This window comes from Stomoxys calcitrans, chromosome 2, assembly GCF_963082655.1.
Source record: "Stomoxys calcitrans chromosome 2, idStoCalc2.1, whole genome shotgun sequence".
Lineage (NCBI taxonomy): Eukaryota > Metazoa > Arthropoda > Insecta > Diptera > Muscidae > Stomoxys > Stomoxys calcitrans.
This window is the reverse complement of record NC_081553.1, coordinates 138916513-138934463: the sequence shown is the minus strand read 5'-3', so window position 1 is coordinate 138934463 and position 17951 is coordinate 138916513. Positions and strand designations below refer to the sequence as shown.

General features: G+C 39.9%; 1 protein-coding gene across 5 annotated transcripts in view; it reads right to left on the bottom strand.

Moving 5' to 3' along the window:
• The window catches only part of LOC106085570 (serine/threonine-protein kinase PRP4 homolog), a 62868-nt gene that overhangs the window by 30441 nt on the left and 14476 nt on the right, over window positions 1-17951 (bottom strand). For all 5 annotated transcript variants that reach the window (XM_059362114.1, XM_059362115.1, XM_059362116.1 and 2 more), the window contains exons 3-8: window positions 6553-7636; window positions 6153-6488; window positions 5655-5887; window positions 5486-5594; window positions 5000-5432; window positions 4829-4932 (exon numbers count right to left, since the gene is read on the bottom strand). In XM_059362114.1, the coding sequence (XP_059218097.1) occupies window positions 4829-4932; window positions 5000-5432; window positions 5486-5594; window positions 5655-5887; window positions 6153-6488; window positions 6553-7636 (2299 nt within the window). The remainder of the gene's footprint in view (window positions 1-4828; window positions 4933-4999; window positions 5433-5485; window positions 5595-5654; window positions 5888-6152; window positions 6489-6552; window positions 7637-17951) is intronic.

The window sequence follows — 17951 nt, the reverse complement described above, 5'->3', positions numbered from 1 at the left end:
AATGTGTCCAAGATCACACCTAAGTATTTGACCTTGTCAGATATCGAAATCGTCTTATTGAGGAAACGTGGTGTGTTAAATTGGCCCACCTTCGTCTTCCTCGTGAACAGGCATATTTCAGTCTGCTCTGGGTTAACATTGAGACCTCTGGGTCTAGCCCAGTCATATGCCATATGCAATACCCTTTCGGTCCTTCTGCATAGCTTGTTCGATTCCTTGCTTTGCTGAGCTTGGGTATAAACACAATCATTACCTCCTGCCAGGCTTTCGGAGTGAATGCAAGTCCTAGGCACGCTATAAAAATTTTGGCCAGACGAGGCGTCAGATAGTCTGCCTCTTTCTGTAGTATCGCCGGAAATATTCCATCAGGTCCGGGTGAATTAAATGGTTTAAAGCTCCTCAAGGATTCCTTCACCATAAATTCCGTAATTATAAACCTTTCACCAACATCATTATTCCAAGATTCCGGTGTCTCCGTGAGTGCCTTCGTATCCTGTGGAAAATGGGTTTTCATCAAAAGCCTCAACATGTCCTCCGTTGTCTCTGCTCTCACTCCCATGTCGTATACTAAAATTTCAGTTTGAACATGGGTTTTTTAGAGAAAATTTTTTTTCTTGGCGGCGTCATTAACGCTATCGACCTGTTCGCAGAAAAGCTTCCAGGAGGCACGTTTTGCCGCTCTGGTAATCTTTTTGTATTCCTTGAGCCGTGTGTAATACACATCCCAATAAACATACGACTTTTTACGACGTTCTCTATTAAAAATCTGCGGACCTCTTTCCCAATAGGGTTTTTCTTGGACTGATTTTCTTTCCCGAAGAGGACAACTATCTTCGAAGGACCCCACCAGTGCAGTCGTAATCCTGTTGACATTTTCGTCTAAATTATCTAGCTCAAGTCTTCTTCTGAGTAGCCTTCCATATTTTGTCCTGTTGGTTTTCAACTTATTCCGGAAGCTTATCGGATTCGGCGCTGGCCGTGCTTTTGTTAACCTAATGTAGCGATGGTCAGAGAAAGAGTATTTCATGGAGACCCTCCAATCCTGAACCTCATCAATTAGATTGGGAGTAGGTGGTGATCTCATCGTCTGCTCCCTGTTCTTTAGACTGCATTGACTTTCCTGTCACTGCACTGCTTGATGTCATCGTTTTAGTTTCTTTGCCTAGCCTATCTTCCGACTTTTTATAAAAGTTCCATCGTTCCAAATCTTAAGTAAATGGGCTTCTTGGGAGTAGGTGATGGTACCATCATCGGTTCTCTGTTCGTTGGGTTGCATCGAGTCTCCTGTCGCTGCGCTGCCTAATGCTTCAATATTAGAATCTTTACCTATCCCAGTATTCCGAATCTTTAAGTCGGTGATGGGTCCGTTGTCGGTTTGTTAGGCTGTGTTGGGTCTCTCGCCACTGCATATAATTTAATGTGAATCGGACTTGTCTGTATAGACACGAGTTTTAACATAGCCCCATAAAAAATAGTCTAAAGGCGTTAAACCGCAAATCTACGCAGCCAATTGACCGGTCCCGAACGTGAAATTAAATGTTCACCGAACTCGCCTCTCAATAAGTCCATAGTTACGCGTGCTGTGTGGCACCGTCTTGTTGAAACCATATCTCATGCAAGTCAAGCTCATGCATTTTGGGCAGAAAAAAGTTGGTTAAACTATAGACCAAACTGAAGATGTTTGACAGTGAAACAAAACACGAAACATGCGTTAGCTGTATCTGCCAAAAGATAATAGCTAAAAAATCACCCTTTACATATGTTTTGGTTTTCGTAAAAATCTAATACGTAATGTCTGTCCGTCCGTCTATCTGTCTGTTTGCTGAAATTAATATATATATATATTGATCTTAAACTTTGCACAGATTCTTCGTTTTGTCCATAAGCAGGTTAGTCGCCCTAACTCCAAAACTTCTAAAAGCAGACAAATTGAACGTCCATATCAATATTGGGCTCAAATGAAAGGTATTCGGGAGTAGATAACGAATCTGGCATACAAAATCAGATCGAAGTGTAGGGGGTTACCCCACCACCCAAAAACTCCCCAAATGGGCATATGACCCATCATGACTATATAAGACTCGGACCGATTTTCTTAAAAATTTCACAGATTGTGTAGGTTCATGTGGAAGGAAACATAGGTTACATAATTTTGAAATATCGGATGGTGGCTGACTATTCCCCTTACCCTAAAACCAAAAGTGGACTAATAGGCACAATATGGGTATCAAATGAAAGGTATTGAAGGCTAGAAAACGAAAATCGTATTAAATTTTAGGTCTAAGTACCCAGCGGGCCACTCTAACTCCAAAACTCTTCTAAACAGATATATTGGACGTTCCTATCAACATAAGACTCAAACGAAAAGATTACAAATATGGCATGACCATAGTTATAAATGATTCAAATGAAAGATATTTGGAAGTAGATTACGAATATGACATTAAAATTTGCGTTCACGTTTAGGTGGCGCTTTTCCAATTTTGCAGCCAAGTGTTTGGGGGTACGCCTTAAATCGTCCCCTAGACTGAACTTCATTTCCATTTCTATAGCAGTATGGAACTCAAATCAACGGTATTTGGAAGTAAAGAACGAATTTCATATATATTTTCAGGGCAAAGTGCCGGTGGCCGCCCCAGCCCAAAACACCAACAAACGGTTCTTATTTACCGACCATGGCAATATCGGGCTCAAATTAAAGGGATTTGGATGTGGAGTACGAAATTGATATCCATATTTGAGTCGAAATGTCTCCCCTTAAAAGCAAAACATGATTTCTATTGTGGTGCTCAGTCTCCCCACATGCCACAGCAATTTAGTTCTCATATGGACCACCTCCATCAGGAAACAAAGATCCAACCAGTGCGAAGACATAACTACATGCTGTCTAAGCAATACCTTTTGGGCTGTTATCGCAGAGACCACCCAAATCATCATCTTGTGGATAGATATACACCGCCCAGAAGCCTTAAGGTAGATGTACATGATTTAGAACGCTACAGGAGAGAACCTCTAGAGCGCTATAAGAGAGAACCTCTAGATCAAGCGGCATATCAAGCAGATTTATACAACATTCATTCAGACACGGTAGCAGATGCAGTAAATGGCTACCGGGTGAATGTAGTCCTTGGAGAACGACCGCCTCCCATTGCACCTGAAGAAATTGACCGTCCCCGGCAAACCAGAGTAATTCTGGCTCAATTACGTTCCGTCAGATGCAGCTGCCTAAACTCCTACAGAGCAAGGATTGATGGCGACGTGCAAGATGTATGTCCCGATTGTAACCAGGGACCACACGATACACGTCACCTGTTTAACTGCCCAGACAGACCCACAGGGATCTCCCTGTGGACGCACCCCATCTTAGTCGCAGAGTTCCTGGATTTGGACACTCATCAGAATCAAGCAGACGAAAGATAGAACACAACAAACTGCTACAACAACAAGTATTTATAATTTTGCAGACATTTTGAGTATAAAAACATTTTCCAAACAATTTTTGATTATTTCGTTGTTATTGTTGTTGTTGTTGTTGTTGTTGTAGCAGAGTGTTGTACACTGAGGCGGCAGCCCTTGCCGATGAAGGACTTCATCGGGTCAATCCGGTACGTACAACCGGCTGCCATGATTATTTCGTATTCTTTGTATATAAATCTGACCTTCTGATTTCATAAAATCGGATTTTAGTTATATCGGAGTGCGACCAGAAGAGTGCGGAGGAGGCACTCCGGGATGAGTGCCTCCCAAAATCTCGAATAAAAAGCAATTTGATTTTCTCTTTCTATCAAAATTCGTTACTGATCGAAATTACGAACCATTTGTCCTAAAACACCCCAAAATTACACAGCATTTTCCAAAACAAGGTCTTTGAGCTAATTTTAAGATTTAATAGAAAAATGTGTTTTCTTAATCTAATTTAAAAACATCTTACAAGAGAAAAATATGTCAACATATCCACGATTGCTTTTTAAGTCATAACTTAACTATTTTGCCGAGGTTTTTGTCAAACTACTTAAAATGAAAAATACTCATCAAGTCAAAGCAACAGACAAATTCGAATTTCTGGATTATGTGATATATTCGGACAAGCCTTCCTCGTAGTACATCAGATACGAATTTTACTCGTCAAGTTCTCGGCAATTCAACTCTTTTTATAGGTTGGAAGTCATAACAAAAGTCTTTGTACACAATTGTCGCGCGTTCAGAGGCCCGAGAAAATCAAATATGAAGATCGACTCATATTTAGAAAGCACCCATGTAGCTTTCTAAATATGAGACGATTTTGGGCATCAACTGTTCTACATCAATTAGAAGTATTTGGGTTATACGAACCCATATAACACTCGATTATCAGTCTTTTTTTTGAAATTTTGTACATGAATTGTGGCGAGTTTGATCCAAATCGGAGGTAGGTAGGTAGGTATTCAAGGCTCGACTCGGTCGCACTTTATTTCAATTCATGTTAAATAAAAAGGCTAGTTTAATGGTCCCCGTGAAAAAAAGCGTCTGCAAAAATCTCAAATTTGCTAAAAGGGTAAATAAGAAATCCCCTTAGAGTTTTTTTTTCGTTTGCCACCAGGTGTACCTTTCCGGGCTTTTGGACTAAATCTATGACGATCTACTATAAAGAACTAAGTTGGCGTCCCTGCTCACACGCACACCTTTAGCTCCATATAAAGCAAATTTCGATTTGTATACCTTTACCTTTGTTATTCTCGTTTTTATGTCTTTTTTATACGATTTTATCAGATGTAGTACATGTATAATTGTCATTAAAGGTTGCCGTTTTCTTTTCGGCTCGGTTAAATTTTTCCAATTTTCTACTTACCCTTTCTGTAACTTTATCAATTTCATGATATAGAAAATTACAACTCTGGTCAAAATGTTGATCCTTAAATTGACCCTTACGTACTATGCGATTGGGAATTTTGCCTGAAAATAATTTTAAATGTTTAGTTGTTATTTAGATGTCGTGAAACAATACAAAAACAAAACAAACCTTTCAAATCCATAAAATATTTCAACATTTGGTTATTACTCTTCCCACTGAATAGAATTTTACCGGTATACAATTCATAAATAGTGCATCCCGCCGACCACATATCAATACCATAATCATACGGTATGCCAAGTATGATTTCAGGAGCGCGATAAAATCGAGATATCAAATACGGTGTGATTTCATTATCATTAATGGTCGAAGCCGAACCGAAGTCACACAATTTTAGAATTAAATTGTTTTCATTTACCAAAATGTTATCTGGTTTAATATCGGCGTGTAGAATGCCAGTTTTCTTTAGCAGTTTCAAAGCCAAAAACAACTGTTGAGTATAGCTGCGTACCGCTTTTATGTGCAAACCAACATTTTTGCCATATTTCTTTAACACTTCGCGCAGATTCATGGCCAATGGCTCAAACACCATACAAAGATGCTAGAAAGGAAACGAATTAAGTAAAGTCTAGTGTCACATAGGGATTTGTTTACCTGCTTGTGAAAAAAGTGCCTAAATAGACGAAGACAATGGAAACGATCGTCAGGATCAGCATCGTTTAACTTTTTCAAAATTTCCAATTCGCGTAAACCGGTCTTATGCCTAAAAGATAAAGTTATTATTACCGCATTTATACGTGCTCTTGGGAGTTCCAAAACTTACATGATTTCATTGTTACGTATAATTTTTACAGCCACATTAGCATTTCCCCTCGCTTGATCGCGAGCTCTGATTACATTACTAAATACACCTTGTCCGGTATAGCCATTGACAACGTAGCGATTATCCAATACTTCTCCGATACGTACTCGATAATAACCCTCGGCATCATCCCAATTGTCGGTCAACGATGGATTTTCGGCCATATTTTTATTTTGAACAATTGTGTTTGGTGACTAAAGAAAAATAATGAGAAAAAATGGAGTCGACATTGGGCTTTACTTCACACATACTGCTGAGACATTTTAAAAAACCGTTTCGAAACTTCGCAATAGTTAGTATTTGAATGAGGTCAACGGCGAGTTAAGTAAGCTCAGGACCGGAGCGAGAATTTGTGAGTATTTCAAAATGTTAAATTTCACTACAATTTTTTAAATTATCTCGCAATTAACTAATGTAAATATTATTAATTAGATAGATTTTTACAGCCCAACAACTCACATCGAAATTTGAATCGACATCCTGATCGGCGAACATGTCCCATTCTGTTCGTTTTTCCTTAGTGGATGTATTGGCGTTCTTATTGTATTCCCCTTGCTGTTCAGTTGTATTGCTTTCATCTCTTGGTGTGTGTTCGGCATTTTCTGTGGGTTGCCGTGAAGAGTCTGAAGTATTAGGAGAACGAGAACGTGATCGATTGGGACGTTCCGACGACGACGACGTTGTGGATCTTTCGTTTCTTGACGTTCGCTTTTCCTCCGACACGGATAGTGTGCTGTTATCCTTATTTTCCTTTTCAAAATGTTTGCCTTTGTTTTGATTGCCATCACCTAGTTTCTATAAAAAAAAAACAAATCATTGCACATTTGCAAACGGACAATCAGTAAGCTACAAAACATACCTTTAATAACTCTTCTCTTTGTTTTCGCCTCATTTCGATGATCTTCTCCTCGTCATCTTCTTCATCGATATCTATGTCGATGTTGACTTCCTCGTCAGTGCTTGAATCAGCTTGTTGAACCTTTTGTCCTTCGCTCAAAGATCCACGATAACGATCTTTATCTGGTCGATCCGATCTATCTTTTCCGGATCGTTGACGGTCGCGTTCACGTTTCCTATCTGATTCGGCCTTACTGCGGCTATGTGAACGTTCCCGCATCCACCTATCACGATCTCTCTCACGCTCCCTCTCCCTTCCACGATTTCCACCCCCTCCCCCGCCACGGTCATTGTGGCGTGATCTGTCTTCACGGGCTTTATTGTCTCTGTCGCGACCAATATCCGTCTCACGTAATTTATCTCTATTAATTTCTTGGCGCAAATCTTCCATTTGACGATTATGATCATAGTGTTCTCGGTGACGTTGTCGATTGCGTTCATCTTCTACTTCAGCATTACGTCTTCTATCTCTAGAGAATCGATCGCGATCTCTTCTACTTGAAGAACGACTACGGCTACGAATTCTTGATGCATTGCGATCGCCGTGTGATTGTTGTTTACTACGAGACTCTCTTTGATCGCGTGAGCTTTTACTTTCTCTCGCAGAATTATTCGATGAAAGTCTCTCTTTTTCAGTTTTGCTTCGATCAGACTCCTTTGAACGTCTTACAACCCTGTGTACGCGATCAGCCGTTGGATTTGGACTATCACTGGAATCATCCAGTAAGATAACATCATTTTCTTCATTTTTATTATTAAAAATTTTGGAGTTACTTTTACTAGTTGATATTGCCGGCGGTGACGATGCAGTGGGAATCGCAATAGGTCTTTTCACTTTTTCGACACTATTTGAGGTTTGAGTTTGTGGAACAGAGGATGCAACAATCACCCGTTTTGGCATTGAATTTGGTTGGCTATCGTCACCTTCCGTATCAGACATATAAGCACCTAAACGAGCTTGTAGCAAAGCCTTTTGCTTCATTAAGTCCTCCAGGTTTAAATCATCTTCAATTATTGATACAACAGGACTGGCATCATCAATGGGTCTAAAATACGCGGCAGAATAACGAAGTATGATTTTAAATTATGACTAACATTTAATAACATGCACACAAGGTGCTTATTTGATAAATACTTGTGATACAATATGACTAAACAGAGTAAATGTATGGATAGGTTAGTTTTAAGTGGCTGTCTGACATCAGGCTCACTTATGATACAAACGAACCTAACATATGAAAATGACTTTTCAAAATAGCATATGTAATTTTTTTCGATTGAGCATGCTCGATTCATTCTGAGAAAAACATAAAGAAATCAGCTGTTTTTGTTGCCAGTCGAATGAAAGCAAACCCAAATTTTCTGTTTGCACAAATTTATAATTTAAACAGCTTTCCCACCACTTTAAAAATTTTACGCTTTTGCTCAAATTTTTAGATTATGTCATACGAAAATAACTTACAGGGTAAGAATCGTATGTAATTTGACAATTTTGACAAACATTTTCGATTACATGTACATACAAAATGTGACATGTCTTAAGACATCTACATGTCGTAAAATAGCGCCTTCAGACGTTATCGTCCATTGCTACCACAGGAACTGGAGAAGGAAGATGTCTTCTAGTTCCTACCGTTCAACCATCCAAATCGCTTTAAAAATCCCAACAACTTGCAAATGTTCATGTTATGCTTTAAGGTTGTAATAAAAGACAGTTTATTTGCGTAAAACTAAAGATATTTAATTTAAGTAATTTGCGTGTGTTCACTACTACTAATTGTACAAGAATGAGTAAAACTAAAGACTTCAACATTGTATATACACAAGCGGCCTTTCTGTGCATCACGAATATGCGTTGCTATATTCGTACGCTGCTTTTTCATGCCACATGTAAGTGTGGCAGTAAGGGTTACCCTAACATTTCCCGCTTTAAAGACGGTATAGGTGATCGGGATATGATTGTCTTCGGCATGTAATACACTGAGGAGACCAATGAGGTGATACTGGAGGCGTTTCTAATTCAGTCAGGTTTCTAATTCAGAAAATTCGTCATCATCCGCAAATATTCTTCTGAGTTGGTCCGCATGCGCTCTGACTAGAATTTACCCAAAGCCAACTTCTATGAGAGTGTTGTAAATGACATTTCCTACTTTCTCAATGATTTCTCACCCAGTAGCTCTTATTTGCCTTGAAATTCTTCGCATATACTTAGTCACCAGGATTGAACTTCCTATCCTTAGTACCGTGTTTGCCATTGTACCGAGCTGATTCAGCGGGTGTATAACTATCTCCGGCATTTGGATTTAATGTATAAACTTCCAAAAATTTTTTAAGTGCTACAGTAGGTGTTTCTTCCCCCTCAAGTGTCGACAAAACACTCGCTTGTCCATCCAAATTGGGATGGTGACGTACTGTCCTTATATGCTCTATAGATCGTTCTCCACACTAGGATTATAATTGTTCTGAAAAGAACTGTGTTCTGTTGTCCGAGACTAGTTGTTCCGGATTTCCAAATTGTGCGCAGTACCCATTTAACATTTGGATTGTTGAAAATTATGTTGTTGTTGCCTCATAAATAACAGGCTATTTTGAGTAAGAATGAATTATTTAAAGACATTTTTACCTTTCACAGGTCCAGCGTAGTCCATATGAACTCTCTCAAGCGGGCGTGTTGTCAATGGCCATGCGAAGAGATTTGTCTTTACTGGAGTTACTGCCACACGTTGACAGTTGTGGCAATTTTTTACGTAATCTTCGATTTGTTTGTCGATATTGGGCCAGTAAACTTAGGTTCAATCTATTGATTTGCTGCGTTACGCTGAAAGAAAAGTCCTCTATGGAGGTGTTTTAAAACTTTATGTGTTTAACTTGTCTGGAATGACAACAAGATTGTTGAACAGAAAACATCCGTAGAGAATTGGTAATGAATCCTTTCTGTTGCAGGATTGTATTATTGATTTCGACTTTTAAGCTACAATCAGGCCAACTGTGTACATGTATTTCATAACAGATTGGAGAATGTTGTCATCTTTAGTTGCATTGACTATGATTTTACTCTGCTCCTGCAATTGAAACAACGACGTAGTCGCCGTTGTTTCAATTAATGGCTGATAAGTCGAGACATACGTCTGCGTGACCAAAATTTTCGGTATTAGTGTACTTAATTTAATGGTCATCAGCCAAATAAATAAGAGCCCAACGTTGTAAACGGTTGGCTGTGTAAACTGGAATTTCCTTCTTTGAATCAAATATTGATAGCAACGGCTTGTGGTCAATGTGCAAAGCAAATTTGCGTTAAATTTTGTAAAACCGCTGTACTACTAATATTAGGGGTAGACCTTCCTTTTCAATTTACGTTCAGCAGGAGTTAACGATATGGAAACATGATGTACTGCCTTTACGCTGTTATCGGGAAAAGCGTGGTAGATGACTGGTCCAACCCGTGTAATGATGCATCTGCTGCCACATGAATGGTTTAGCCCTCGCCGAAAAGTTTTCTCGACTTTACTGCGGTGTCCTCAAGCGTCATTTCTTCGGGCCATACCGGTATTACGTAGTTTGCAAACACTCGTGTACCTAATTTGACATTTCCGCCTTAAGAGAGCCACTTTGTCGTGACCTTCCATGGAGCTTGGCTCTTTTTCGAAAACGTACATGCATCTGTTGAACCTAACATGCATCTGTTGAAAATATGTCCATTTTCGGGCTCTTATTCAAAACTTGTTATTGAATGTGCTAATGATTCTATAAAGGCTGCTTTAGATGTGCTTGGGGTTTGCTTTGCAGCTGTGGAAGTGGTTGTTCCTTGCGCCTGTAGCAGAAGAGTCATTTGCTGTAACAATTGCGTTTGTTGCATCATCGCTTGTTATTGGTCTGCAAGCAATTGCAAAACTTATTGTCCGACGTTTCGTTGTTTTTGATATTAACAAAATATTCTTGATCAATTTTTAGTTCGCCGTCCTCGTCGCCACTTTTGTTATGCTTTTAGGTTGTAATAGAAGACAGATTATTTGTACAAAACTAAAGATAAACAAGTAATTTTCGCGTGTTCACTAAGTCTTATTGTATAAGGATGAGCAAAACTAAAAAGACTTCTATGTGTGTATATATGCGTTGCTTTCTGCGCATCACTTATATGCGTTGTCTATGCCATATTCCAGTGTGGAAATAAGTTCTCAAAGAAATGAGAACCTAAAGTGGAACTCCTTCTGACTGCCAGTGCGGGACACATGCACAGCAGATGGTCAATAGTCTCTTCTTCTTCGATATCTTCACAACTTTTGCAAAAGTCGTTCCTAGCAACCTTCAGTCCGTCAGCATGCTTTCCGATCAGAGAGAGAGACCTACCATGACGGACACAATGGCTGCGACGTCCGTTCAAGCCAGCGACAGCAAAGCAATAGACCTTTTCAAGTTAATATTAGGTCACATTTGCCCTTCGGGCCTGATCCTGAAGACTAGGTTCAAATGTCCAGTTCCCCTAGAATGCGTAAAGTAGTTCCTTGTCTCACAAGTTCGTCCGCTTTACAATTTCCTGCTATCAGTGGCCCCAGAACAGATGAATATTGAACTGTTCAGCTATCTCGTTGCGAGATCGGCGGCGGAGAGCGGTTTTTGAATTCAGAAATACGTTTTCCAAGGAATTAATTACTGCCTGGATGTCTGATCATTTATTTATGCCAGTTGTCGTTATGACATTATATCTTAGCCATTCTACTACTTCTTTGATTGCAAGGATCTCCGTATAGAAGTCATGTAGCTTCTGTTACCAGGTATATTGTAGTTCCAATCGGTCCTATCAGGAATAGTAAAACAGTACTTTTTATCAAAAAGCGGTTCAGGTATGTGTAATTCACACTGCCGGAACCATCGAACTTGATATCAAGGAAAGCAGAGAAAACTCCCTTAATTCCATGGCAGTGGTCGCTACAATTTGGGTAGCCACAGTGTCCAGGGGCATAAGATGTAGCATTAAATTCAGTGCATTAGATGGTGTTGTCCTCAGTGCGGCTGAGATGCACAAACAAGCCATCCTTTGAATCCGGTTATGTATTAAGAAGTAGGTGGACTTTTGAAGCGCCGTCCACCACAACACCATATAGATTCAATCCCATGGCAGCCAGTTGTACGTACCGGATTGACCCGATGGAGTTCTTCATCGGCAAGGGCTTTCGCCTCAGTTTAAAACACACTGCTACAATAACAACGCCATATGACTTTATAGGTTTGACAACTGCAGTTTATACACAATGGATGACACGCGGTCTAAAACCCCAGGTATATAGGGCCCTTTACCCTTTCCAAAAGGTTTGATTTGAAGTTCAATTTTCTGTCCAGCAGAACACCCAGGTATGCAGCGCTTTCAGTAAAGCGAACATTCTCTCGTCCCGAGGAGACAAGTGCCTATTAGGGTAACTTGCATCTCCTGCTGAAAAGAACTACTTCTGTCTTGCATGGATTTGCGCCTAAACCACTTTCGGCAGCCTACTTCGCTGTCGCACGTAGAGCTTCCTGAAAAAATTCTATAAGAGTGCTTGTAGACTTTCCCCTAACCACAATTGCCACGTCAACAGCATACGCGGCCACTTTTACCCCTTTTTTCCAGAGACAATAATATATTGTTAATGGCTACATTCCAAAGTAGAGGAGACAGTACACCTCCATGAGGTGTTCCTCTGTTGACCCAGATTTTAAGATCAATAAAATCACATGCCTGCGGTAATGCATCTATTAGTAAGTTTTTACTAAACTTTCTTACGGTAGTGTTGATGCCTAGAAACTCCAGCTCCTCCATGATTGACATCGGTTTTACATTATTGAAAGCACCCTCAAGTCAACAACTGCTACCATTGTATATTCCTTGACAACGAGAGAAACCTTTTGTAGACGACTAGGTCGTGAAGGGCTGTTTCAGTGGGCCCTTACCATATGCATGCTGCAGCACGAGACAGGTGATCTCCAGCGATCTTTGCCCTAAGATATGTTTCTGTCAACCTCTATAAAGTCTTCAGCATAAAGGATCACAGACTAATAAGACGAAAATCTTTCGTCTTCGTATGGTAAGGTTTTCCTACTTTTGGAACGAAAATGAGCTTTGTGTCCCTCCACCCCACAGGTATATAGACATGCTGATACAAGCAGAGTATATCTCCCTAACCCAAGGAGCCAGTCTGTCGGACATAGCTTGTAATTCAACTGGTGATACATCACATACATGATACATCTGGCGATTAACAGGAGTCGAAACTTTTTATCGTCCAAAGGATTTTCGACTCAGACACAATTTCCCCAATAACCTCTGAATAATGCATACCTCTTCTGGCACCACGTTGTCCGTTTTACCAACGAAACAGAATTCCACCCTACATTTGTTCTAAGCCTTTTTCATCTCGCCCCTTATATTTTCTTAGCGCAGCCTTATAGACGTGCCAATCGTGTGGGGCCCTGTGGCTTTCGTCCTGTTGAAGTTTTCTGCAGCCCTTCCATAGACCAACCATTTCTGTGGTCCACCATGTCGGTCGCAGTTTGCCCCTATGATTTGGCCCTAGAACATGCTGACACAAGCGAGTCGTTCTGGGCCTTCGTGATCCGACTGATCATTATATCGATGTCCTTTGCAGTTTTACACGTCCTTTTCAGGTCTAGGAGGGGTAGTCGTGCAGAATGTTTGCCGAAATTAATCCCAATCCGCCTTTCTTCTGTTTAGCCCAGGAAAAACTGCTGCAGTATTTTCGCCAAGGCTGAAACTAATATAACGATGATCAGAAAAGCTGTGGCCCTCCAACACTTCCCAGTTGCATATATTTCTGCTTATATCTCCTCCTAGGGGTATTTGGGGAAATGTTCACTTGAATTCCCGTCGTCACTGCCTTTCTGTTCAATAATTCGCTCACACACACGTTTAATCTTAGAACAATGTTTCTTGAGTGTTTGTGTAAAAGAACTTAAAAGTATTTCAGTTGATTTCAGTTAATTTAAATAAAATGATGAAACTATTTACAAGAAAAGATAACTTCACGCGTCTTTATTCTTCCACGGTCCGAGAGAGAGTGTTTAAGGGAGACAACCCATAAAGTATAAAAAGCTAACGTTAGTCAGTGTCGTCTGTCTATCCTTTTCTTCATCTACAGTCTGTCCTTTCCTAACATCGTCAGGGTTACCATCCTACAACCGGACCTTCTGACGGCAATACGTCTCGGATAACAAAACCCACGGCTTCATATTCTCAAATTAGGTCCAAACTGAGTACGTTTAATTGCCGCTAAGTCACTCGCTTTATACACGGCCTCTGGTTTCGCTACTCATTGAAGGATTTACAATTCTGTCCTTGGATAATTGCGACAATCCCATGGCAGCCGGTTGTACGCACGGGATTGACCCGATGGAATCCTCATCGGCAAGGGCTGCCGACTCAGTGTACGTGTTCGTCCTTTTTCGTCATGAAAGAGGCACATCCCGGAGTGCCTTCTCCGCACGCTTCTGGTCCGTGCCGGGATTTAGAAGAACCCCGGACCCTGGTTCTGTTCGGTTTGCCAGAACTGCCTTCATCATCGGTCGGTGTCGGTGAGGTGTAGCCGGTGCTTGGAGTGGGTACATTTCCGATCTTGCTTTGGCCTCACTTCACTATGGGAGTATAGTCATACTGGTTATGCCGCAAGGTGCTGTGCGAACATAGCCAACAGTGGGTCACAAGCGTCGTCGTCGTCGCCCACTGCGTCCTCGTCGTTGGACTATGTGACCCCACCGACTTCTCCCGTATGGCAATTTACGCAACGGCAGCATCCCAGCCCAAATATTACCAGGCCAGTGCCGGGAAGGGTATCGTTCTTGTAGTTAAACTGCAATGGACTTCGTGGCAAGATCAATGAGATTGTGGACTTTATGAGTCGGAAGAGCATATTGGTCGCAGCGATCCAGGAGACAAAGCTGACCAACACTTGCAGCTTGCACAGTTATCATAGTTACAATGTGCTACGTAAGGTTCGCTCAAGGATTGGAGGTGGGGGATTGGCCTTCGTAATACACCATTCCGTGCAATATAGACCTATCTCGCCTGCGCATGGCGCTAGTGACCCCTACATGGAATGCATGGGGATAGCAGTCAGGTCCGGTACCGCCGAGATAGGGCTATACAACGTGTACATATCGCTGGTTGCTAGCTGTGTCCCGATTAATGGTCAGGCTTACAAACCCGATATAAGTGGGTTACTATCTGGCCATAATTCTTTTACCACAATTCTTTTATCTGTTCACCATAGTCATTTCAGTTCTCAACAACAAACTGTTTTCAACCATTATATCGTGGTTAACGTTACACTCAGCAACTTTGTAAAAGTAAGTAAAACCATCAATCAAAGCAGACAGTGTTTTGCCTTGAATGATCACATCCTTAAAGATTGAGTTCGAACTTTTCTTGTTTCTTCTCAATTGCTTCTGGTTTCTCCTTTATCCAATCGCATTCAAAAGAACGATACCTTAACTTTTGGCATTTGAAACACTTATATTGTTTCCCAGGACAATATTTAGCCAAATGTGTCTTTTCACCACATTTAAAACATTTCTTCGGGTCTGGTGTCTTCTTCGTCTTTCCTGACGTCATCTTTGCAGTACTTGAAAAATTTTTAACTTTCCCTCTATTTAATGACTGAGAATTTTGTCTAATTTTCTCGTAAACAGCTATCTTTCTCTTGAGCCCTTTTATGTTCTCAGTCTCGTACAATACCGTCATACCGACCTTCGAGTCTGGGTTACCATCTATAAAATATGCGATGGCACTTTTCTCATCAACATCTGACATCTTGGCTATCTCTATTAGACTGTACAAATACATTAACAAAGATCCATTCTGCTGCAAACGTCTTTTTCTCATTATGATTATGAACTTGAGCAGCGGATAATGTCGTACCAAATTCTTCTAATAACGACCTTTTTAAATTATCCCAATCACAGATGCCTCGTTGACTTCTTACGTATGCTCTTGCAGCACAGCTCAATAATTGCTTAGCATAAACAAACTTCTGCAATTGTGACCAACGTAGAATTTCAGCCATCTCATCGAACTCACCTAGCCACTGATTTACGTCCGGGGACTTTGTTCCAGTGAATTCGGTCAAACTGTCTCTCACATCTTTAAGGGTGTGCATACTTTTTGTAACAGAATCTTCTCGACTGAAACCTCGACAAGGGGTCTACATTTCCAACAGAGTGCCTATCAAGAATATCACCCGAATATTCAAAAAGCCTACCCTGTAATTCTGCTTTCAAACCTTGAGTACTTAGACCCAACTCCCTCAATTTCTCTTTTAAGGCATCAACAGTCATCCTTAAAATACTCTCCGTGTCCATGCCTGACATCTTATCAATAATTCAAATTATAAAAATTTTAAATATCGCAAAAAAGTCAATACAAATACACTTCACACAAAGTACAATTAGAAAATATAAATCCTTATAATCAAAACAAAATATAAAATAGAAACTATCCTATTGGAAAATTCTCACCAATGACCTCACACAAATACGATGTTTTTGTCTGCAATCCCTGCAAACATTTTCTATCGTGCGAGTCACTAAATCTGCACTCAAGGAAGTTGAAAACAATCTCAGGCGATATCATTTTTACTCTAATTAGTGTCTCGGTACGGGAGAAAACGTTCCACTTGGCGATATATACCCATGAGTGACTAAATAGGGACTAAAAAGAATTTAAAATTCGATTATCAACGTCATTAACAAAAATAAATTTTTATTTGCCTAATATTTTTTTTACCTTTTCGAGTGAGGCTTTTTTATTTCTCTTTCTTATTTATTTATTTTCCAAATTAAGACTAATAATCGAAGATTTTGTTTGCAATGATTTTCCCTGACTGGGATTTGAACAGCCAACCTTACGATTGTGAGGCGTACGCTATCCCTCTGTGCTACCGGCCTTTCTTAATTTCAGAAGCCTAAGTAAACATACATTCTCTTGTGTGGGGTTTTTTAAGTTAGTATCCAAGACAACAACAAAGAATCTATTTTTAAATTTGTAGCAAAAACAGTTGATTATGAGAAACTAATTGGCGAAACATGAATGATAGAATTCCGACAGTAATGTATTTTGTTGTTGTAAATTTTGAAATCTCTACAAACTATCATACAAAAGGACCTAAAAAGTGACTATTCTGGGAGGGAGTGAGAAATTCCCTTCCAAATGTTTGGAGGGATGTATCTCCACGAACATACAAACATAAACAACTCGGCTTAGAGTTCTGCATGTGTCTCTCCCTTCCAAACATTTGGAAGTGACTTTCTCACTCCCTCCCAGAATTGTCACTTTTTAGCCTCTTTTGTACGATAGTTTGTAGAGATTTCTTGATTTAAAAAAACAAAACGTACATTACTATCGGAATTCTATCATTCATGTTTCGCTAATTAGTTTCTCATAATCAACTGTTATTTTTACAAATTTAAAAATAGATTATTTGTTGTTGTTTTAGATGCTAACTCAAAAAACTCCACACAAGAGAATGTATGTTTACTTAGCCTTCTGTTATGAAGAAAGGCGCGTAGCACAGAGGGATAGCATACGCCTCACATTCGTAAGGTTGGCTGTTCAAATCCCAGCCAGGGAGAAACATTGCAAATAAAATCTTAGACTATTAATATCGATTTAAAAAAGAAATAAATTAGAGAGATAAAAATAAGCTTCACTCTAAAAGGTAAAAAAAATATAAGGCAAAAAATTTTTTTTTTAATAATGGCGTTTATAATCGAGTTTTAAATTTTTTTCAGTCCCTATTTAGTCACTCATGGGTATATACCGCCAAGTGGCACGTTTTCTCCCGTACCGAAACACTAATTAGAGTAAAAAATGATATCGCCTGAGATTGTTTTCAACTTCCTTGAGTGCAGATTTAGTGATTCGCACGATAGAAAATGTTTGCAGGGATCGTAAAGTTGTCGTTGTAACAATGGAATTTCACAACTTCGCTCGCTTCTTACGCCTACTTTTCAACAAATGTTCTCATTCTTCTTTACTGCAATTTTCAGGTTCTTGCAACGACTTTTACACATTTTCTTATCTAGCAACAGCTTCGCTTTTTGCCAAAAATTTTCATTGATTTTATAAATGAGACTTTAATTTCGTGGGCATCAATTCTTGTTGTCTCTAGTCTGACGAGTCGCTATCAGCTTAAACCCTCAAAGTTGTCGTCTCTTTTCTGACGAGTTGCAATCCTGATTGAGTCCTCAAATTTGTCGTCTGGCGAGTTGCAATCCTGGACGAGTCCCCAATTTTTGTGGGGATCCCAGGTGAGTCACAAAAGGAACAGCCTCCGAATTGCAATATTCATCAGATTCCTATCAGGTGGTCGTTGTCTA